At 35.3% G+C, this 24,977-nt stretch overlaps 1 protein-coding gene across 1 annotated transcript in view; it reads right to left on the bottom strand.

Moving 5' to 3' along the window:
• The window catches only part of LOC148950514 (serine/threonine-protein kinase minibrain-like), an 82,559-nt gene extending 57,889 nt beyond the window's left edge, over positions 1–24,670 (bottom strand). The window contains exons 1-2 of the mRNA XM_089091640.1: positions 24,264–24,670; positions 12,004–12,289 (exon numbers count right to left, since the gene is read on the bottom strand). Of these exons, the coding sequence (XP_088947766.1) occupies positions 12,004–12,070 (67 nt within the window). The 5' untranslated portion in view covers positions 12,071–12,289; positions 24,264–24,670. The remainder of the gene's footprint in view (positions 1–12,003; positions 12,290–24,263) is intronic.
• Between the last annotated feature and the right edge of the window lie 307 nt (positions 24,671–24,977).

Raw genomic sequence — 24,977 nt, 5'->3', positions numbered from 1 at the left:
ATATATATATATATATATATATATATATATATATATATATATATATATATATATATATATATATATATATATATATATATATATATATATATATATATATATATATATATATATATATATATATATATATATATATATATATACATGGTAAAATTCTACTTTAACTATTTTTGGCTATCTTGGAAAGGGGTTTAGGTTAGGAAAATGAAACTTCCAGGGATGGGTCTACGGGCTGAAGTATGCCCCCGGGAAGGTATTTTGAAGTACCTACCTCCACTCCTTCTCCTTCTAGAGGGTCTTGAAAATTTACTTCATGACAGGTCTACTACCTATTGAAATTTTGGCAAAACAACATTTTACCTTAATTTTCAGTTATCAGTTTCTTTTTCTCTGGTTTTAGTTCTTAAAATGCAACTCCTGTTGTTTGAATATAATTCTCAGCCATATATATGAGTGTTTTCAAAATTTTGGAAACGTATTTGCATATCTTTAAAACCTTATAAATTGCGTTTGAGCAAAGTTGTGAAGCTGAAAACAATTTTGTTGTACTTCATTTAAGCAGAAGATCTATTTTGCAAGGTTTTACTTTTATAACACACAGATTTTTAAAGATCAATATACATGTATATATATATATATATATATATATATATATATATATATATATATATATATATATATATATATATATATATATATATATATATATATATATATATATAGCAATTCTTGTATCCCCTTTAAAAATGTTTGGCTATTAGCACCTAAATCCAGCGACTTTTTCACCTTCAAAGCATTAGAGATGACGGTTGGATTACACATCCATGCAGCCGTACCGTTGCTTTTACTCGTATCCTTGAATGAGAGACATGTAAACAAGGGGGTAATAAGTATTTTAGGCTAGTCGAGACATTAATCGATCAAACTTGCCATCTGGACTATGTGATAACTAGTCGGATGGTCAGGTACTTCAACACAGACAAGATAACAAGTGACAAGCTTGAAAAAGTGGCATACCTGAAGAAATGTAACTACTATCTGAGACTTGAACTCTTTGTCAATGCAACTTTAGCCTGATCAGGAGCAAAAACATCTGCTAAAAAAATTGCATCGAAGTCTACAACACAAAAATCTTACTCCGTCGGGAAAAATCAAGCCAACATGTGTTCAAAAAGCTAATCTGAAGATAACCGAATATTTTCATATGTACGTCCAGTGCAGGGGAGGGGGTGGAGGGTTTGATCCTTGAAAGGCTACCCTGAGTTTTGCATTGCGTTTCAAACAATCGCTACTTTTCAATTAGCAGGTACCCACGCGATATATTGTATAGGGAAGATGCCAAAGGAAACTAGTCAAACGGGTATCTGTCAATAGAGAATTGGATCGCAAACCGTGGTTTGTCATTGCGTTTACAATATTTAAGCTACTGTTTTTTGGGGTTTAGTGGGAAAAAGGTACCTAGGTTAGGTTAGGTTTTTAATATATGCTGTGCTTTACCCCCCACCCTCTAATGTGCAAATATATTGTCCAAATTTGTTTCTAATTATTATATTTTCATCATATTTTGTTTTATTTCAATAGCATTAACAAAACTTGACTTCTCGCGTGGGTAACAGCTACATTAAAAGTACCAAAAAATCTTGCTAAGGCCTCTAACAGCACATAGTGGGAATTTCCCATTCCTCCTATTTATGGAGCTATGATTAAATAAAGATTTTCTAAATCCGAAGTAAAACTTAATCCATATTTTAAAACCGGGATCTCTGTTAGCAGCAGTTAATAAGCAGCCAACGTATCATGTGCCAAATTTCCGATTTCTGGTAGCTTTTACAAACCTGAAAATGATGCATAAATTTTAAAAAAGGACATTTAGAAAAAAAACTAAAATACAAAAAGTTATCTTTATGCTAGTGCAGACAACAGTAAATAGATTTTTTAAGCTGACAAATGACATAACTCAGAATTTTCGCTTGTTTTGGAGAGACCGAAAAATGATGAACATAAACTAAGTTATTGATGAATAGATACCATAAAAACAGTTATCCAAAAGCACCTTGCATGTATGAGATAGATCCAAGCTCAATTAGACTTTCTTGGCATATTCGACCATTTCAGTAGAAAAAAGTTCATTCCTGACTGACTACAGCAGAAAAGAAATCATTTTTCTTATTCTTCCATTTTTATTATTCCCACACTTGAACAGGGGGGTTGCACATTGCCTTTTGTCGATTCCCATGGTTTAGACCTACAATCCAATGTCCCTGCCTTTCGTCAAGCAGCTTGTAACCGATTGCGACAAGCACGATATAGTACCCCCAGCAAAATGATGTGGAGAACATGATAAACTGTGCAGAAATTCGCATAACTCAGCCAAACGTCAACACTTTAAGAGCCATTGAGCCCAATAGCTGCACCTGGATAGTGGACGTACCTAAGAGTTGAACTCTGCGATTGGAAAATTTTGCTTGAAAGCTTCAACAACTTGATTAGTGATATCCAGCAAAAAAATGCATTTGAACAACTTCTTTACTCTAGCTAAGACTGTATCCTATCCTCTCGCTCGTTGAACAGGTCAAAATTTTGTAAGTCCCATCATTCTTCCAGAATAGTGACTTAAGGTAGCATATATGTGCATATCTACTTCCTTCGATAGCCCACATAATATGCAAGTTCATTATTCAAATATGTTAGCCTCAGAATTGACAATTCTACAAAATTCTACAGCCGTAAATCTTTCCATATCAATGAAACCTACAAGACAAGAAGGGAAGTCAGCTTAGGGCATATTGTAGATATCCAGTCGATTATTACGATTTAGATATTAGTGTACATTGTACACTGCATGTGGCATGTTTGTGGGGAAATACCGTGACAAGTTGCTTTCTAAAAGTATTTCTAGTCTTTCCATGGGGAAAAATCTCCCTGGACCCTCCTTCTTGTGGGGACCCTTGGACCGTTTCAGAATAAAGCAGTTCAAAATTTCTGCTTTTACTCTTACTTCTGGGTAAATACACGAAGGGATTTAACTACCTTCGTTTTTAAAACCCGCCAAGCGGAAATCTATTCGACCATAAGAAACTAGTTTAGCCATTGATTCGGAAACTGCAGAGCCATTATGCATATACACAAACAAGCCCACAAATGTTTACCACTTTTTAAATTTTTATTTCCAACAATGACAATTAACCTTGTAATTTTTTTTCTCTTGTTTCTGCACATCAGAACAATCACTTGGTAACAGTCGGGTATTTAACTGGTGAAAGAGAAACTATAAGTTATTGGAATTTCATTGTTCAGTACAAGCCCAAAAACAGTATTACCATTTACAAGACAAGTTTTGGCTTGATTAGTCCAAGAGGTGACGAGTCTGTTCCGCTGAAAATATAGCGACAGCTAGCTTCCTTGACTTCTGTTGATAAGGGTTTTGCTCGCATTTTTTTTAACGGCAAAACACTATCACTCAGAATAGTTTGGAAAAAAACAACACATTCTTCGAATTAATTAAATATACCAAAAACTGGCTGGTCTTCAAAATTAGAAACAAATTATATGCACTTTGCGCAGTTCTTCTAATACATTATAATGTTAATCGATGCAGGTCTGTCCATTTCCAACAAATGCAAGATCTTATGGATCAGACAATTTCAAATACGGAACCCGTTAGGTACATACCAATTGAAATAAAATATGTACCAGGGTTTTCTTTATTACAAAATAATTCCAAACCGCAACTGCCGAGAACACGAATTTTACACCTTGCTGTTCTCGAAACGTAAAACGTGGCAGCATTTGCCTTATTAATAAAAAAAAATCCACAAAAGAAGTTTCTTAAAGAAAAATAAAGAGCTACATCAAACCAAGAATGAGCAAAAATACAGTCAAATAAGTTTTCAAGCGTAAAACTACAATACACCACCGTTAATAAATAAATGAAACCAAAAAACGAACAGAGATTGCAATAAATAATCAAGTCAAACACTAAACAAGCAGAAACTAAGAGAAGTAAGGCTGATATCATAAAAAAGGGGAAAAACTTAACATCATAACCAAGATTACTGAAAAAAATGAATGTGAATTGACAGTTTAATATATATACTGATATTACTCCCTGAAATTCTTAATAATTTGGAATTAAACAGATTTTTTTCTGGTAGTTTCATCTTAGTAACCTTAGCCTCAGTAGCAGTAGTCGTAGTAGTAGCCGGATGTACTTAGTGTCTTTTGGTTAGTTTAAAATCCCTCTCAACATATCCTGAAAATTTCAACTTAATACCAGAGATGCTCCTGAAAAATATTCTCATACACACTTTTGGCTACCTAAATGCATATTGTTTGTTTTGTTTTAAGTCAACCCTCCCCTAAATATTCCGTAAAAGTAACAACACTCTAAGCCATCCTTAGATATTGCTTATATGCCCTTTTGACAACCTGTATGCGCACAGTGGGTTTTGATTTGGTTGAAACTCCCCCAAAACATTCTCTGAAAGCTTCACTTTAATACCAATCGTCTCAGTAGTAGCGGAAATCGTAGTGGCAGTAGTAGTAGCAGTTAGAAGTAAACCCTTAGTGCCTTATGATTAGTTCATATTCCCCCTAAACATACCCTGAAAGTTTCAATTTAATGTCCAAAGCCGTTCCTGAGATATTGCTGTTACACCCTTTTGAAAATCTATATACACGTAGTCTGTTTTGATTTGGTTCAACATCCCCTAAAGATTCGCCTAAGCTTCACTTTAAAACCCTTAGCTTCAGTAGTAGCAATAGCTGTAGTTGTAGTAATAGCATATGCACATAGCACCTTTTGCTTTTTTTAAATATCCTCCTCAACAAACGCTGGATGTTTTGTCTTAATACCCCAAGCAGGTCCTGAGACATTGATGATGCGTCCTTTTGACAGCCTGAATGCATATAGCCTAGTGTGTTTTAATTTAGTTCAACATCCTCACAAGATTCCCTAAAATTTTCACCTTAATACCCTTCGCTTGAGCAGTAGTAGTAGTAGCAGTAACGCGCGAATAATACTCCAAGCCGTTCATAAGATACTGCTGATATGCCCTTTTGGAAAACCTGCATGCACATAGTGTGTTTTGATTCGGTCAACTTATGCCCTGAAATTGTCACCTTCATACCCTTAGCCTAAGTAATAGTGGTCAAAGTGGTAGTAGGAGGAGTAATAGTAGTAGTATTAGGACTAGTAGTAGTACTAACAGTAGTAGCAGTAGTAGTATGCACATATTGCATTTTTGTAAGCTCGATACATCATGCCCTGGAAGTTCGAACTTAATACTCTAAGCCGTTCCTAAGATATTGCTGATATGCCCTTTTGACAACCTGACCTTTTCATGAGCTTTTCACCTTGATACTCTTAGCCTTAGCAGTAGTTGGAATAGTAGTAGTAGTAGTAGCAGTAGTAATAGCAAGCACATATTGCATTTTGGTCAATTGATCATCCCCCTAATCATTCCCTGAAAGTTCCAACTTAATACCCTGAGCCACTTCACAGATGCCTTTTTAACAGCCTGCATACACATAGTGTGTTTTGATTTAGTTCAACTTTGCCCTCCATATTCTTTGACATTGTTACCTTCATACCCACTTCATACTACTGTGATATAGAAGTAATATCACAGTAGTAGTACCAGCAGTAGTAGTAGTGGTAGTTTTTGCTGTTATTATTAATAGCAGTATTAGTAGCTATAGTAGTATGCACTTATTCCCTTTTTGTTAGTTGAACATCCCTCTCATCCTGCTCTGGAAGTTTTAGCTCAATACTCTGACCCATTCTTAAGATATTGTTGATATGCCTTTTTGACAATCCGTATGCACGCAGTATGTTTTTATTTAGTTCAATTTTCCCAACAAGATTTCCTTAAATTTTCACCTTAACATCCTCAGCCTTAGTAGTAGTCGCAATAAAAGCATTATTTGTGGCAGCAGCAGTATTAGTGGGGGGTAGTAGTAGCAGTAGTAGTAGTAATAGTAGCAGCAGTAATAGCATGCATATATTGCCTTTTGCTCAATGAATCATCCCCCTCATAATTCCCTATAAGTTCCAACTTAATACCCTAAGCTATTCCAGAGATACACCCTTTTGACAACCACACAAATTTTGTTTTGATTCAGTCCAATACTCCCCTCAGGATTCTCTGAAAGCTTCACCTAAATGTCTTTGTCCTTTTTTGACACCAAGATTCAAACATGCCCCTCTTTCCCAATAAAAAATACTACTAACACTGGGCGAATTGCATACCTTACAGCCCTTGCCCCGAGGAATTACCCTCCAACCACCTTTGAATCTTAAAAACGGCAGAACTTTCGATTTCCTATCCAATGAGCTCCTCCTAAAGTTTCTACAACAACTTCCGTACGAAGTGCCTTGGCGAAAAAAAACAATATATTGAGCTTACTTCGCTCTTTCCTTGGGAGGCACAATAGTGCTGAAGTTTGAAAAGGAGTTTCAAACTGCTAATGCTTAAACATGAATTCTACACTTGAATTGTGTGTGTTAATTTTCGGCAACCCAGTCCCTCGCATTTTTTTTCTAAATGGACACTAGAAAAGAAAAATAGTTTCAAGGCCAGAACAGAACAGGGGGGGGGGTTGATGATTTTTCGTTTTAACTCGGACAGGGCGAACACTATCTGGCAGATACCCCATTCCCCTATAGAACCCAAGAAACTCAAGAAGAGTTGGAAAATATGGGTCTTAAAGTGCAATTTTAAGCTTCAAGAACCAGTCTCCATCATCCTTTCAAACAAGGATTGACTGACCTTCCCATGACAAAACATAAATGAACAGTGTAACAAGGATTTGGAATAATTTAGATGAAACTTTCAAACTTAATTTTTTGTTGTCAGTAATAACCGTTCAATATATATTAACTTCCTTTGTATGTTTAGGAACGAATAAGACTAAGGATTGTCAATGGGGGGGGGGGGCAACGTTAAAATTTAAAATAATCAAAACAATCCTATATAATAGAGGGAGGGGTCAATACCCCCTCAACCTCTCACTCTGCGCTAAAGTGACTACTTTTCTCATTGTTCCAAGAATGGATCCTCTTATTACAAAAGTAATATGATTAACAGTTTTTTTTTAATATTATTATGTTGTTTCTTGAATGGAATGCTTTATTTATTCCCATTTACTTTAAGCGATCAAATTTTCAGTTCAAAGGTGGTGAATAAAGGAGAGAACGGCCAGTATACGAAAATATTGTATTACCAAAATAATATACAATCAAACTTACTTCTTTACATAGTAACCTTGACGATTGATACATTTGTCATATATGTGAACAAGCTTTGGAACGCTATATTCATGAAATGTCGTCACAAATAATTTGAAATAAATTATAGGGCATTTTTTAGCTTCTCATTAGTTTGAAACCACTGCCACAGATCTACTTTTTCAATTGAGGGAAAAGATAGTAAGCCTGGACTACATCTGAGCCCCAGGACAAATTCCAATCGCAGACAATTAGGCAATTTTTTAAAATTAAAAATGTGTTTTCCTATGTTTTTAACCCTGTCTTCCCTCTTAAACTTTGGACCTATATACATTTATAAAGTCTTAATTTAAGATATTCTGTAAACTAAAATAAACCGAAATCTGCATATGCTTCCCTAATGGGAATAAACAAGGGCTATAAAGTTTGTGGCTAGCTAGGTGATAAGTGATTGTCACGCCACACGGTTGTACTTTACATTTAAATCAATTGTCTGCGAGACATATAATATATTCAGAACAATAGTTTGAACTTTAGTACGATAGACATCTGATAGACCAACAAGAAATTAACTATTGTTTGTACCCTCTTTGCTTCCATTTGAAACCAATTCAAGACAAAAGGCACACCCGAGATCTTGATGACTCATGAATAGTCTGTAAATAAGGAGACATGGTGATTCCTCAAGCAGGGAAAAATATATTATGCCATGCCGTCCCACTGAGGAGAGGGAGGAGCGGGTTGTTGCTTATTTAGCTGAAAATTCTGGAGCTTGGTGAAAATACAAAGACAGGTTGCACGAAGGTCAGACCTTAGGGAGAAGGGGGGATGTCCTAGAGATCTAGATAAACACTAACGTGCTTACTGGGCAGTAAATTTAAGCAAGACGGCATAATAGTAAAATATTGCACTGGCAAGTTAATAAATTGAGAGGGAATAGTCAATCCGGACTAATCCCAGTTAAAGATAGGAATAGGGCCAAAATTAGGGGTAAGGAAAGAGTTAAAAAGAGATGAATAGAACATTTCGAAACTGTGCTAAACCGTGATTGAGTTATAGGAAAAGATGAAAAAGTTTGCGACATTTTGGATGTCAAGGAAGATTTATTTTGTGAGGAAGAATAGTGACAGAACTAAAAGGATTAAAAAATAATAAGGCCCCAGGTAATGATAGCGTGGCAAATGATTTTTTTAATATGGTGGCTGTGAGGTTAGAGATTAGTTACTAAGGATTGTAAATATGATTTTTGAAAAAGGGGGAGTGCCTAGCGATTGAAGGAAAATCAATTAAACCCCTCTAGGTGATAAGAGTGAGTGTGGTAATTATAGTGACATTAGCCTAGTTACTCTAGGAAGCAAATTACTTAGTAAAATGATACCTTTTAGACTTGAGAGATGCTGCAGGTAATGTTTTAAGAGAAGAACAGTGCCGTTTTATGAAGGGCAGAGGATATGTCAATCAAATTTTCAATCTTAGCTTTTAATTGAGAGGCACCTGAGTCATCGAAACTTTTTATTCCTCAGTTTTATAGGTTATGAGCAAGCATTTAATTCAGCTGATAGAAGAGCTTTAATGAAGGCCATATCCTTGTATGGTATAGCAGAGAAATGCAGTAAAGTGATTAGTGTTATATATGAAAACAAGATTGCTGCAGTTAGGGTAAGAAATGAGGCTAGCAGCTGATTTTGAATTAAATTAAATAAAAAAAAACAAGTTTTTTTAACTGAAAGTAAGGAGCAACAATAAAACTTAAAACAAACAGAAATTTTTACGTATATGAAAGGAGCTGTCCTCTCCTCAACGCCTCGCTCTTTACGCTAAAGTTTTTTATTGTTTTAAAAAAAATGGAGTTGTGAGAAAGAGTCAAACTTTAGCATAAAGAGCGAGGCGTTGAGGAGAGGACAGCCCCTTTCATATACGGAATAATTTCTGTTCGTTTTTAAGTTTTAATCTTGTTCTTTACTTTCAGTTAAAAAAAACTTGTTTTTATATTTAATTTTTGAACGTTTTTGAATTAATGGAGGTTTTTATTTTAGGAGGTTTTTGATGAAAGGGGCTGTCCCCTCCTCAACGCCTCGCTCTTTACGCTAAAGTATTTTGTTGTTTTAAAAAATAGAGTTGTGAGAAAGAGTCTAACTTTAGCGTAAAGAGCGAAGCGTTGAGGAGGGGACAGCCCCTTTCATATACGGAATAATTTCTATTCGTTTTAAGTTTTAATGTTGCTCCTTACTTTCAGTTAAAAAAACTTGTTTTTTTATTGAATTTTTAAACGTTTTTGAAATAATGGAGGTTTTGATTTTGGCTCACTGTACATGAATAATTTTAAAAAATGCATATTAATTTTACTTTTACTTGGTTAAATGACTTTCTCGAAAGCTGTTTTATTTTATTTACAAACGTTTTTATTAGTAATAAATATACGTAGCTTACGAATTAACTTACGTAACGAACTTCTATATTCCTATATTTTTAATACTTATATTAGAGGTTTTCTCCTCTAGTCAATACCTCGCTCTTTACGCTAAAGTTCGAATTTTTTCCCAATTCTTTAAAAATGCACAAAGGCCGTTTAATTAGAATAAATAGCTCTTATGAAAGTACTAAAAAAACTTCTGCTTAAAGAGCGAGGTATTGACTAGGGGGCGAACCCAATCATATACTTAATAATTTCTGTTCGTTTTAAGTGTTGATGTTGCTCCTTACTTTCAGTCGAAAAACTTATAAAGTTTATTTTATTATTTAATTTCTGATCGTTTTTTAAATAATGCTGGGGAATCCAGTGCCCCCTTCATAGCAATGCCCCTTACCCCATCAAAACTTCCTCCACGGAAAGATCCTCCCACAAAACCCCCGATGTCCCCCCCACTATCAGAAAAAAATCCCCCTTGGAAACGTATGTATACTTCCCAATAACTAATACTATATGTAAACATTGGGTAAAGTTCATAACTTTCAGCCCTACCCCTGGGGATTTTGGGGGATTAAGTCATCCTAAAAGACATATTTATTAAATTTTCGACCATGCTGAACAAAATGGCTGTCTCAAAATTTTGATAGGGTGACTTTGAAAAAAAAATGAGTGTGGGAGGGGGCTGAGTTGCCCTCCATTTTTTGGTCACTTAAAAAGGGCACTAGAACTTCTAATATCCGTTCTAATGATCCCTCCCGCAATATTTCAGTACGGCTGGGGTGATACGATCACCCCTGAAAAAAAAAAAAAAACACGCATCCGTGATCTTTCTTCCGGCAAAAATACAAAATTCCACATTTTTACAGATAGGAGCTTGAAACCTTTACAGTAGGGTTCTCTGATACGCTGAATCTGATGTTTGATTTTCATTAAGGTTCTATAGCTTTTAGGGGGTCTTTCCCCCTTTTTTCGAAAATCAGCCTAATTTTCTCAGGCGCGTAACTTTTGATGGGTAGGACTAAACTTGATGAAACTTATATATGTGAAATCAGTATTAAAATCTGAATCTTTTGATGTATCTATTTGTTTCAAAATCCCGTTTTTTAAAGTTTCGGTTACTATTGAGCCGGGTCGCTCCTTTCTTATAGTTTTTTACCATGAGCGGTTTGATCAGGAGTTAAGCAGGGTAGCTTTGCATACCTGTTTATATGGATCATTTGATGGATTTTATTCTAAGGAGCACGACAAAGCCAATGGGAGGATACAGAATGCAATGGGGAAGACTTAGATTATACTGATGATTTAAGTTTCTTAGATGAAAATGTTAGCAAAATGAATGACTTTAAGAGCTTTTGTAAATTCAGGGTACAATAATAGGTTTAAAAATTAATGTTAAGAAGACTAAGTCGCTGAGACTATGAATAAGTGAAGCTGAAGAGGTGATATTGGGTAACATGAAGGTCAATCAAGTAGATAGCTTCACTTGCCTAATAGCATTATTAGTAAAGGCAGAGGGTGAAGTGAAAATGTAGAATAGCCAAGGCCCAGGGCGTTTTTTTTTTCACAGTTGACAAAAGTTTGGAAGAATAGAAAGATAATTCTGCAAACCAAGATTAAAATATTGGAAGCTAAAGTGATGACAGTGGTCACGTATGGTTTGGAAGTGTGGGTGCTCCAAAAAAAAGCAAGGAGTATTTGCTAGATGTTTCTTTATAAATTGCCTACAGATTGTTTTGGGCACGCCACTAACTGACTGTATCTCAAAAAGTAAGCAATATAAAAATGTAGTTCAATCCCACTTTTTAGGGCTATAATGAGAGAAAGAATAAGATGGCTGGGACACGTTCTGCAGGTGAATGATGGCATATTACCGAAGAATGTGCTTGTTGGCCAACTGTCTATGGTCAAATGAAGAGTAGGCAGTCACTAAATGGGATGGGAGTATGCTGTAAGGAAAGATTTAAGGGAAACGAGCATTCTTGGAAGGGAGTAAAGAGGAAGGATTTGAATAGATTGGGATGGAGGAAGAGCTTGTGTAGCTGTGTTGGCCTCGGGCGATATGGTGCTGCAGTGAGTTGTTAGTAGTAGTAGCAGTAGTCCTATGGGTACCTATTTCCTTTGATGCAGTTAGGAAAGTAAATGAACTTTTTGTTAATTAAAAAAAAATGTTTATAAAGTCATAAAGTGACCAGACTAGGTGCGAAAACAATAAGTACTATTAGGCATAAATAAAAAAAAAATCATGAAAATAAAATCCCTCTATCTCTAATACAAACACAGATAAAGAAGGATTCTTGGAGGAGAATCAAAAATAATCTTACCTGCGTATATCAACAGCATGTATTCAGATTAAAAAAAAACTCACCATTAAAAAGGGTATCATGTTGATGCCAATCTGACCTTTTTGACTGAACCAGAACTGAACTATCCATTTTTAATCCTGAGTTTTACACAATCGAATCCTCAACTTACACTTTTATTTTTCACCTTTATGAAATTTAAAACACATTCAGGGACAAGAGACTTAAGCTATGACCACCAGAATCTGGTAAATTGTCTTTAGAAAGAGAAATTGAAGACTCTATGACGTCCATTTCAAAAAGTTATCCAAACGATTAACTGACAGCTAAACAGACCTTGTTCTGCTTCTCCTGAAATAAAACACGTTTACTTTATATGTACGGTATCATGGAATTACGATGTAAAGTATTAACATACTGTATTCAGCATAAAGAGTACAATTTTGAACATTATTAGGCTCATCACCACCTTATCTCGCTGGACATGCAATTCAAGGTAAATTAAGGTAATTATTACTTATTCACTCTTTTTTAACAAAATCCTTATTCTCCAGTATAGCTTTATTACCTAAGGGACTTATTGCTACATACTAGACACCTAGCAGTATATAGGGCATACAGCATCCATAAAAATGTCACAAAAAAAAATTCATAAAAAAGAAACAACAAACATCCAAGGTTATTCTAGCTGGTGGCCAGCGTTTACCCCCCCCCCCCCAACGTGGAAAATAAGGCTTTCCAAATTTGAGAATTTCTTTCGTTTTTTTTTTTTTTTTTTTTTTTTTTTTTTTTTTTTTGGTACTTCTGTATTATGCGCCACTCACTCAAGTCTACGCTGTGTAAAATTTGAGAACACACCGATTTTTTCGTTAGTTTCTTGGTTACTTTAGAAATAAATTTGGGCCATAGATTTGCACATTAGGGGGGGGGGGTAAAGTACAGCGAGTCTGCATGCAAAATGTGTTTCGTACAATATTCTGCATATTAGATATATAGATAGATAAGTGTATTTTAAAGCCAAATATACAGCCATGAAAATAGTAAAATAACATAAATGAAAGGCAAAAAAAACATAAACTTTGATCAGCAATCATGATAAAACACTTAAATGAAACACTACATTAACCTAATAATAGTACTTAATACTTGGAAAAACGGTCACTGAAAAAAAAAATCACTTAACACTTGGGAAGAACACTTAAATGAAACATTGCATTTCCTTTATACTTTTTTTTTTTTTTTTTTTTTTTAGTTAACAAAATTTCCAGATACCTCGCTACTCTTCTGGTATTATATTCTAGTCGCTATTCTATATACCTAGACAGAATTTTTTTCTGACGTCAAACTGTCCAATTATTTTACCCCCCCCCCCCTTATGTGCAAATATATAGCCCAAATTATACATTTCCCATATATTCTGTCACTTGTCTTGTCTCGCGCTAAGCTGAAAAAAAAAACTAAATAAGAAACCGGTTTGCCCTCGGGTTTTACACAGCGTAAACTTGAGTGAGTGGCGCATAATACACTAGTACCAAAATTCCTTCCCCCGATGGAAATTAAAAACATAAAACTCAAATAAAATTCTCAAATTTGGAAAGCCTTATTTTCCACGGAGGGTATTTACCGGGGGGGGGGGTATTTTCCGCGGGGGGAAGGGGGGGGTAAACGCCTAGAACCATTCTAGCTTGTTGTAATAAAAAAGATTTTTATCTAAAATAAATTGATAATTGATTATGAGGAAAATGTACACAACATTTATTCTCCTCACCTAAGGCTCATAGTTGTGCCCATTACAGGGGTCAGCCGCGACGAGGTGCGCGAAAAAAGTGACTTTAGTTACTAGAGGACATCAAAAAAGTGACAAAAAGTGACTACTCACAAGCCGTCAGAGCATTGGCAGATGGATTACAAGGATCCCAATTACTAACGTAAGATCATTAATGGCCTATGAGAGCCCGAGAAGTTACGGACAGAAAGGCTGAAATCCGTTTTTTTTTTCTTCAACTGATTTTATTTACTTATACAAAACAATAACATCGATAAATGTACGACTTTGATTATGGTACTAGGAATGAAAACTGAACTTTGGTCAAAGAAAAAACTTCAGTTATTGAAAAACAAGCGTCCGCCACGACTAGGTATAAGCAATCACTGGATATTATGTCATCACTTTTTTGACTTTTTCAAAAGGCGATCAATTAGTTCGGATTTCCTCTTCAGAACATGTACATCAACCGATTCGGCATCATCTGCCCTTTCCCTTTCTTCGGCGCGAGCTTTTAATGCTGCTTCCAGCATACTTTGAGCAAAACCAATGTTCAGGAAGTCCTTCTCTTCCACAGCTTTCTTCAACCGTTCCCCTGCCTCTCTCAGAGGGGTATCGCCAATTTCCTTCGTCTATTTCTGCTAATAGGTCCGCTATTTTCTGCTTCTTCCAGGCCATCTCCTGGATTTTTTGTTCAGCATCTTTTTCTCAGATTCAAGCTTCTCTCTCTCTCTCTGATTCTTCCTGTCTTCCCTCAATAAGGTATAGTTCATAGCCGGCTCTAGCTGATCTAGCCAGACAAAGCAGCTTCTTTGTGATCAGCACACGCTCTGGTCTGTTCTCATAGTCGGGGAGTGCATCCGCAACAAAAGCCTTAGCATTCAGAGTCCGCTCTTCTGTACGCGCTTGAATCATCAGCTGAGCTGACCGAGAAAATCCTCTCTCAACGTCTGCACTTCCATGACAGAGCGACAGAGCTGCCCAGACGATCCGACCAAAGGCCTGATATTTGGTTTCACCAGATGTTTTCTTGAGTTCCAGGATCTTTTGCCAATAGCTGTCGATCCGTGGGTGGCGGCAAGGATTCTGACTGTAATAACAACCATTCTCCCTGGACTTGCTCGATGTCCGTCTCAAATGGAAGTTCTCGCGCGATGTGGAGGATATCACTGCAACTCGCTCTTTGGCAATCTGGACTGGGAATGGTTAGGCAGGCAAAGCTTCGGAAAAACTCGTGCACATGGTATTTTGTCAGCAGGTACTGTACAGAAGCTTTGATATGCTTCCTGATTCTCAGGAAAAAAAATTCCTGTCTTTCAGAATACCTTTCAAAGAATCCAGGGCAGCCTGGACCCTTTCATAACACAAGGGTTGCTGTAGGTAAACATCTGCAGCACTATCAAAGCCTTCAAAACCACCAAGGATCCAGGGATTGACATCATCAGGCAGCACAATCTGCCCCAAAAGAACTGCGCATAACTGTCTCAGCTCAAAGTGTACCACATGAATTAACGGCTCCTGTCGTTGAATTACACCAGTAAAAGCGATGAAAGTTGCAGCAGAGCTTACAATGAACTCAATTTTGGCTTTCATTGTTTGCTTTTTTAGCCAACTTACAATTTTCAAATATTTTGCATTTGAGATCAGGTGCTTCAGACTATTTTCCTTTGGCACGAATTCCAGGAAATATTCTATCAATGCAGGCCACTGTTCCATCAAGCTTGATGTTTTGGGCCATCTCGTGGGGACCCTGCTTCACAAACTTATGCTGAGGAACTTCAACTTTCCGTTGGCACTGGCTGAAATCGTCAGAACGAACTGGCCATCTGCTGAAAAAGTGGGAAACAGCGATTATCATATCAGAGCACTCTTTCCTAAGTTCTTATAGCCCTGTCAGGAATGCATTATGCACTGCATGAATGTTGCAGGTTCTGATATTCAATAGGCCTTTTCAATACCCTTTTCTCTTTTCTGAGTCTACGATTGACCACACTTTCTTATTGACAGCTGGGCCATCACTTGCAAGCATCAGCAATCTCTCAAGTGAAAGTCCTTCACCTTCAATACTCTGCAGGATTTTCTTACTCAGATCTTCACTGGTTGCATGTCCCATATAATATGTAGGAAGATGCCATGTAACCATTTGTTTCAGCTCTTTTGACCAGTATTGAACTCTTATTTGGAGCTCCTTTACTCACCGTTGTTCATTGTTTCATCATATCCCAGCACAGTCAGATTTCTGGATGTCTTCGACTAGAATTTCTCAAAAGTACGGATAAATAGCCTCCGTCAACAAGTATGTCATTTTTTTAGCATTTAACAAGAAGCCTTCTGGTACAGCATTGGGAAACATTGTTCGGAACATCTCCGCAATATGATCACACGAAGCTGCAGCATAAGAACTAGCAATAGTCTTTAAAACCCAAACTATCTCTGCCCTTGATGCTGCTTCTTGCTCGCAGAGCATTTCCAGATTCTTTTGTGGTACGCTATTGCCACTCTGTGAGTTCGGGTGGTTTCTGGTTGGAGCTGATGCAGCGAGTCTCAACTGACGCTGGTTCAACATGACAGAAGCATTCTTTTTGTGATCTTGTGCGGCTGCATGTTGAAGAAGGGCCTGGAACCCTTTCTGGAAGCTGAGTGTCTTTTTACAGACTTTACAATAGAACGAGCTGTCATTGTCACTCCCTTTTGCGCACCACTCTTTCACTTTATGCCCAGTGCCGTCTTCCTTACTGAGCCAGTTCTCCAAAAATTTTGTCTTGCCCATTATTTACAGCGACCTGAAATATGAATGGGTTTTAGGGCGGAATTTGAAAACCCATAAAGCTAATACAAATATAAAATGATACAACCAATGAAAACACAAATTTAATCTTACATTTTGACGTCCTCAGACTTGTGGGCATGCATGCCTTTTGCAGGAAATGGTCTAAAATCAAAGAAACTGACTAACACTGAAAACATACAGAAGGAATCTCGGCCTAACTGTCCATTTGCTAAGCAATCAGGCAAGAATGGATGCTAAGTGAACCAACTGCCTGAAAAGAACCATAGGCAGTTATGGTATGGTAGAACTAATTCAATCAATCATCTTATTTGCAAGAGCCTAGATTTTAACACACACACACTAACAATGTTTATCACAGCCATAGACATTGTGCGTCTTGAAATACAGTCCAAACTATCAAAAAAAGACTTATCTTTTTTAATTAATTATGCCACAGTTGAAAGTCAACTATAACATACTGTTTCACCAAAAAAATTCGGTCTGAACGTCAAAAAAAGTGACTTTAGTGACAAGATGACAGAAATAGTGACAAAAAGTGTCAGGTCCCAAAGAAAGTGACAAAAAGTGACTTTGGCCGATCCTTGCCATTATGGTAGAGATCAGCATCTACTTGAAATTGCTTAAGATAGAGCCACCACATTAACAACCTAAAATTTTCCTCCTAAAATTACCTTCTTTTTAATGCCAAGTAAGACTGATACTACACAAAAAGACTCCATGAAGTTTCAATAAGGATAATATTCATGGCAAGTTCACCATAGCATCTTAACCCAGCAATGCATGCCACTTAGCTACAAGTTAACTATGAGAAACTACACCCACAAGATTTAGTATGAAGTATTATATAATTTTCTACAAACTACTGCCTTCTGAGCAAGTTTTAAAGTAGTATTGAAGGGGGTTGGGGTTGATTATATTTTTTTTACACATCTATCTGGGACATGCAGCCAAGCCCCCTCTAGGTCTTCTGTGAGCAAGCCACAAGGTGTTAACATTTTCAGAGAAGGAAATTTTTCACAGTTGATGAATGAATCTTTGAACCATGTACACGTGTAGGAGGAAGTACAATTATTATGGGAAATTATATGAAGCACTACAGAAAAGCTTCATATTTTTTAGGGTATGGTATGGACATGAATCCTGCCCCCCCCCCCCTGTATACGTGCCTTCTTGACATACAGTATATTCGTTTAAAGATTCCCTGAATATGGTCTCTACTTGGGGAAAAAACTTAACATGACAGTAGGTGGATGATCATAAAACAAGTGAGTGCCATTAATATACTCGAGAAGTATTTAATTCATTTTTCTCTAATATTGGTTGAAGGTCTGTTTCTACTGTTAGTTCTTCCCCATCACAACCCACTTTGGGATCTAGCTTGGTATAATTCATACTTCCCAACATGAGTTATCTTTCCTGAAGCCTGATGTTTTGATGCAAATAAAAGCAAATAACAACCATGGCATTGGTTCTAATTTCAGTGAATTTTTATCAAGAGGAAGGGACTAATGCAGATACATTATCGATGTAAAAAGAAAATATTTCCCCTGGATAGCTTTTATCAACAGCAATTCTTCAGAATTTGAGATAACTGTGTATTATCTCAACTTTTACCATCTGTGAGATAACAAGTATTTAGACTTGCCTGTATTTTAATTTGTCTTTACAGTATGCACAGGGTTCATGCTACATGTTTTGAGGGTAGATGAAACTTCTACATTTGTAGTTTTTTGAAAAACCCATTGATCATTGATATTTTTGATTGTTGTTTGTTTTTTTTTTCTTTTTTTTTATTTCATTCAGGAGAGTTAAATTGTATTGAATGGTATGAAATGAGTAAGAAGAGTGAATGAGTATAGTTTATGATGAAAGACTGTGTGATGCTGCTCAAGCCACAATAGTGGGTTAATAAAACGTCATATGTTCTTACCATTTCTACATTTGTTGATAATGTTATTAAAAAAATGTGGTAAGTGCCAGTTAAGTATGATGTAATTATTAGTTGAAAATAAAATTCATCTCATCTCATCTCATCAATTTTAAGGTGGTGTAATTTAATAATCAATGCAGTGCTAGTTAAATTAAAAAAAAAAGGGATTTAAATAATTAGGAACTGTATTGTCTTTTTTACATATTTATTGAAATTTACTTTTTTATATCCTTGCTGAAGACTATCAAGTAGGCCTAATTATTTTTAAAATGCTACTTTCCTCACATACAATGCTACAGACTTCAACACAGTAATTTAATTGAAAGAATATTTACCAAGGTTATATTACTTAATTCCATATTAAGAGGTATCATGACCCCTCCCTGATGCATATCTAGCAACACCTGTTAGGCAGGGGAATACAATAGTTCTAACAAATCTATGAAATAGCATTGCCCAACCCAATATCCAAAATATTCCCCTTCTTTAAATCTATAAATCTACTTTAGGCTTACAAATGGATCAAGATTACCATTTCTTTTCTTAATATCAAGAATACTACTAAAATGACAGATTTTCTTGCAAAAGCTTTTAATATTATAATCAAGTTAAGTTACATTATCAAGGCTATTATTACCTTTCTCAAAGACCAGCCTGTTCTGGGACAATTTTTCAATCAATAAAGAATTCAAACTAGTGTTTAATCCTTTTCTTAAAAAGCTTTACTACATATGAAGTAAAGACTATTAGAAAGTACTTCAAAATAACTAAAATATACCCTTTAATTTTACCTAAACAGTATAATACAGTAGTCCTCCATGTCATTGGAAGTGAACTAGATTTCCAATATTTATTAAACAAGTCAAGAAGAAGCTTTAAATATGTTAATGGGAAGGAAATTTGGAAGATATTATAAACAAATCTTCACACATAGCTGCTTTGGGTAGATTTTATTGCTTCAGCTAAACCATCCACCCTAATCACTCTGTCAAGATTCAGGAAATTGGTGCCTTGAGCTTCCATAAAAACTCAAGTGTCATTAGAACATCTTTTTGAAGATTGTGCAGCAAAACATGTAGGCTATTTATTATTACAGGCACAACAAGTAGACTAGATTTAATTTTTCAGTTTTCCCATTACCTTTTACCTATGTTTTATCAACTGTTATAATGTCAGTTTATAAAAAAAAAATATAAAAGTATCAAACTTTTGTACATAGCTTTGAGCTGCATCTGACCCAATAAGAAGATACCAGATGAAATTCAATTGGTAGTAATCATTATATTTGGAAAGAATATTGAACAAAGAATTTAATTGTATATTTCTTTTTTGTTAAATAGCAGTGAATCTTCTGAAGAAAACACTACCGGTATAACAACAAAACAGTAGTACTATTTGATCTGTAATTGACATCCTTTCCAAATATAATTATTACTACCATGAGAAATGTGCCCCATAAACTGCAATATCATCCTTTTCCCCCTTTCTGATTTCAGTGATGATATAGAATATTTTGTACTTGTTTGTTATTCTAACTATACTCAAGTTCCTGATCTAATTAAAACCAGCTTCTCTGTCTGCATTCAGAGATAATTAGCTTAGTCTCAGTGAGATAAACTACTATACAGTTATATTTTAATTAAGTATTCAATATACACAGTTGGTTAGGTTAAATATTTAATATAGTGTGTTCTTGGCAGCCTTTCCCATAATTCTCTGTTGTAGTTTCCATAATTTTGTTACTAAAGCATTATATTTTCATCATAATTTGGTATATTTCATTATGATTAACCTAACTTCACTTCTTGAGTGTGGTCAGAATAACAGACAAGTATCAAATATTCCATAACTGACATAGGGACAAGGTGAACCCATCACTTGATTCCTTTTTTTATGTTCTTCCCAAATATAATAACTAATTCGCCTGCAAGTACATTCCCTACCATGTGTGATTGTATGCATGGTAGAGGTCTAGAGTAGTGGCTATTGAGAAGAAAACAAGTTACTAGAAGATGCAAATTAAGGTAATTCTCACTTCATAGTATATAGAATAATTGTAGCTAACAATCTTTGACTGTTGCTGCACTATACTTTACCCCCAACACCCACAATGTGCAAACATAAGGCACAAATTATATATTCCCTATGCTTCCCACCAGCATCACTCTTGTTTTTCTAGCTATTGTTTCGTCACAGTTGACTCAATTTAGACCTTCAGGTAAATGGGCAAAAACAAGAGAGATACATTGGCAGAATATATATAAAATATATAATTTGGACTACATCTTTGCACATTAGGGGGTTGGGTGTAAAGTACAGAGGAGCTGCAGTCAAAATGGGTTAGCTATAATTATTCTGTATGCTATGAGGTAAGAATTGTTTTCCTAACATGTTTCCTTCTCAATAGCCCCTGCTCTAGACATTTACTTAGTGCATATTTTGTAAAATATTATTTGAAATGATTTTTAAAAGTTTATAGTTTGCTTAGGCCTATATATTAATACCAAATGTGAGAGGCTTTGTAATGATGGAAGGAAACAAAATAATCTGATTAATAGAAACAGCCTACATCTTATAAATAAGCATTTCATTGTTTTAGTGTTTTCTTTGGTAAAATTCTACTTTAGCTATCTTAGAAAGGGGTTAGGTTAGGAGAATGAAACTTTCAGGGATGGGTCTACAGGCTAAAGTATGTTTTGGGGAGTTATTTTGAAGCACCTACCTCCACTTCTCTCTCTAGAGGGCCCTGAAATGTACCTACATGACAGGTAACCTACATATTGAAATTTTGACAAAACAACATTTTACCTTAGTTTTCAGTTTCTTTTTTTTTCTGGCTTTAGTTCTGAAAATGCAACTCCTGTTATTTGAGTAGAATTTTAAGCTACATTAATGTTTTTTTTCTTCAAAATTTGGGAAATATATTTGAATTCTTTAAAAGCTTATAAATTGGGATTGAGAAAAGTTGTGAAGCTGAAAACAATTTTGTTGTACTTCATCTAAGCAGAAGATCTATTTTGCAAGGTTTCAATTTTATAACACACAGATTTTATGAGGCGGCGAACAAGAGATTTGATGAGATCTGATGAGAAGTGAAAGGTATTCAGAAAAGACAGGATTCATGGCATTATTATTGCAACCATTCAGCTCTGGAGGTAGAAAAAAGGGGGGAAGTCTTTCTTTTATTTGTGCCTTGATTTGATTTCATTTCAGGTATGTGTGTCACTGTTTTCCTTACTGGAAGATATTTCTTACTCAAGTGTCTTCTGTTGGCCTGATACTACACCATTGATTTACTGATTTCCAGCATGAAAAAATGCAGCTGTTAAGAGGTGTCATATTATCTGGGAGATTTTTTTGTTGTAATTTTCTGTTCTTGTAAAATAAATGGGATTATTTTTTTGGTATTTATTGTAGCTTCAGAAAGAAGAAAGGGAAACTGAATCCTGAGAACTAGATATTAGTGATGGAAATCCAATAAAAGAACAGGAAAGCCAGCAAACAAGATGGAAATCTAATAAGGTTCTTAAAATCCAACATGTTGTTTTGTCAACAAATTGAAAATTCAATTTGGGTATGGGAATTCAACATTTCTGTTTCTCAATAAATTGGGAATTCAATAATGACCATGGAATTCCAAAATGGTCTCCAATATTCAATTTCAGCTGTTGAAATTCCAATTTTGTTGTTGATAAACATTACAAACAATTATTGTTGTATCTCAAACAAATTCAACAATTTGTTGAATTTAAATATTGTAAACCCAATAACAAACCATGCTTTACAATCCATTTCTCTATTGAATTAAACCTGTTTTGAAAGAAACCCGCATCTTCCCTATATAATATAGTGTGTGTGTTCCAGATAGTACATAAGTACCAGGGTATATCCCAGGAAGGTATTTTGAAGTACCTACCTCCACTCCTTCTCCCTCTAGACAAGTCCTTAAATTTGCCAACATGACAGGTATACTTCCTGTTTCCTTCTCAATAGCCCCTGCTCTAGACATTTACTTAGTGCATATTTTGTAAAATATTATTTGAAATGATTAAATTGAAATGATTTATTTGAAATGATATGAATGAATATTATTTGAAATGATTTGGAAACTTATTGAAATTTTGACAAAACAACATTTTACCTTAATTTTCAGTTATAAGTTTCATTTTCTCAAGGTTTAGTTCCAAAGATGCAATTCCTGTTATTTGAGTAGAATTTCAAGCCATATCATTGTTTGTTTTTTTTTCAAAATTTAGGAAATTTTTTACCAAGTGTATTTCCAACAACTGAAACAACCTTCAAGACAGAACTGTGAATGCACCCACTAGTACCTCCTTCAAGTCAAGACTTGACAAAGGATGGGACAACAAGCCATGGAAATAACAATAGGACAGTCCATCCCTCTTAGCTGCCAACTAATGCAACATCACGGGGCCCATATCACAGAGACAATCCAAATTATAATCATTGACACAGAGTAGAACAGATCCAGCATGGACCTTATTTTGTTCTGAAGTGTTAATTAAGGTAATTAAGGTAAATATATTTACATATCTTTAAAACCTTATAAATTAGGTTTGAGCAAAGTTTTGAAGCTGAAAACAATTTTGTTGTACTTCATTTAAGCAGTAGATTTATTTTGATAGGTTTCACTTTCATAAAACAGATTTTTAAAGGTCATCAATGGTGAGGATCCTCTACAGGGAGGAGGAGTGGAGGTAGGTATTTCAAAATATGTTCCTGGGACATACTTTATTCTGTAGACCCATCCCTGAAAGTTTAATTTTCTTAACCTAACCCCTTTCCAAGATAGCCAAAAGTAGATAAAGTAGAATTTTGCCTCTTCTTTTAGTTTTTGAAAAACCTTGGGCTATAGACTGTATTCTATGGGACCATCAGGTAGCAGTGGGGGTGTAACTGCAAGTAAATTATTATGTTTGTAAAGAGCATCAAAATGAATCAAGTGCCTTATGTATTCACCTTGTCATTATGTCAATTATGGAATCTTGGGTAAAATTCTACTTTAGCTACTTTTGGCTATCTTGGAAACAGGATAGGTTAGGAAAAATTAAGCTTTAAAGGATGGATCCACAGGCTAAAGTATGTCCCAGGAAGGTATTTTGAAGTACTTATCTCCACTCCTTCTGTCTCTAGAGGGTCCTGACCTTTAAAAATCTGTATGTTATAAAAGTGAAACCTTGCAAAATAGATCTTCTGCTTAAATGAAGTACATCAAAACTGTTTTCAGCTTCACAACTTTGGTCAATCCCAATTTATAAAGTTTTAATGATATGCAAATACATTTCCTAAATTTTGGTAAAAACAATGATATGGCTTAAAATTCTACTCAAATAACAGGAATTGCATTTTCAGAACTAAAGCCAGAGAAAAAGAAACTGATAACTGAAAATTAAGGTAAAATGTTGTTTTGTCAAAATTTCAATAGGTATAGGCCTAGACCTAGACCTGTCATGTACGCAAATTTCAGGACCCTCTAGAGGGAGAAGGAGTGGAGGTAGGAACATACTTTAGCCTGTAGACCCATCCCTGAAAGTTTCATTTTCCTAACCCAACCCCTTTCCAAGATAGCCAAAAGTAACTAGGCAAGGCCTAAAGTAGAATTTTACCCTTTATTCATAAGTCAATAGGCTAATGTGAACAACAAAAATTTACCCTGCCCTGTGAGCAACAATAATTCTTTCTTTGCTGATTAGGTCTAGGCTATCCTACATTGTGAGTTTGATTAGGCTAGGTCTAAGTAGACTATAGCCTACTGAAAACTAGAAAACATTATTTACCATATTGTCTAATCTATGAATCATTAAATAATGGGACTTACACAAAAACTTTAGGCTTCTTGTTTAGGCTATAGCCTAGGCCTATATAAAATATGGCTGTAAGTTATGTCCCTTTACTTTGAATCCAAATTCATGTCAGTATTAACTCCAACCTAAACACTGGCGCACAGATTTTCTAATATAAGTTGAGCTTCGCTATTACGGCTTAATGTCACTGCAATAATTTCAAAATAGCCTAACTGTGGGCTTTGGCTGAACAGCCTGGGTCTTAAGAGCCACAAAAATTTTATAAGAAGCAAAAGCTTCAACAAGTACACATAACTATTATCATAAACTCTTATAACATCCACGGTTCCAGAGTAGCTTCTCTTCCACTAAATTTCTTTCACAGAGCAAATTCCTTATACCAAAACAGAAAAAAAGTTTCATAAAACAAGATAATTCTTGGAAGTTGTCAAACTAATGCACATGGCGGTTGTCTAGACAACTTTTGACGTCACGACTGTTCCATTATTTTCTAGTTGTGAAATCCCTATAAAGAAATTAGTCAGAAATCTATTTTCTGTTTTGAAAGAAAATAAAATTTAAATTATGACTTATTTACACAGCTTAATCCAAATTATTTTTTCAACTATTCATCTGTTCATCAATTTCTTAAAAAAAAACAAGGCATTTGAAGTGCAGTCAGCAGCCCCAGTGCAGGGTTGCCACCCAATGGAAAAACACACTAGATTCTTAAAAAATCACTAGATTAG

This window comes from Artemia sp. Qi Xiang Cuo, chromosome 7, assembly GCF_049724085.1.
Source record: "Artemia sp. Qi Xiang Cuo chromosome 7, ASM4972408v1, whole genome shotgun sequence".
Classification (NCBI taxonomy): Eukaryota; Metazoa; Arthropoda; class Branchiopoda; order Anostraca; family Artemiidae; genus Artemia; species Artemia sp. Qi Xiang Cuo.
Note: the sequence above shows the minus strand (reverse complement) of the source record. Positions and strands in the feature narration are given on the sequence as shown.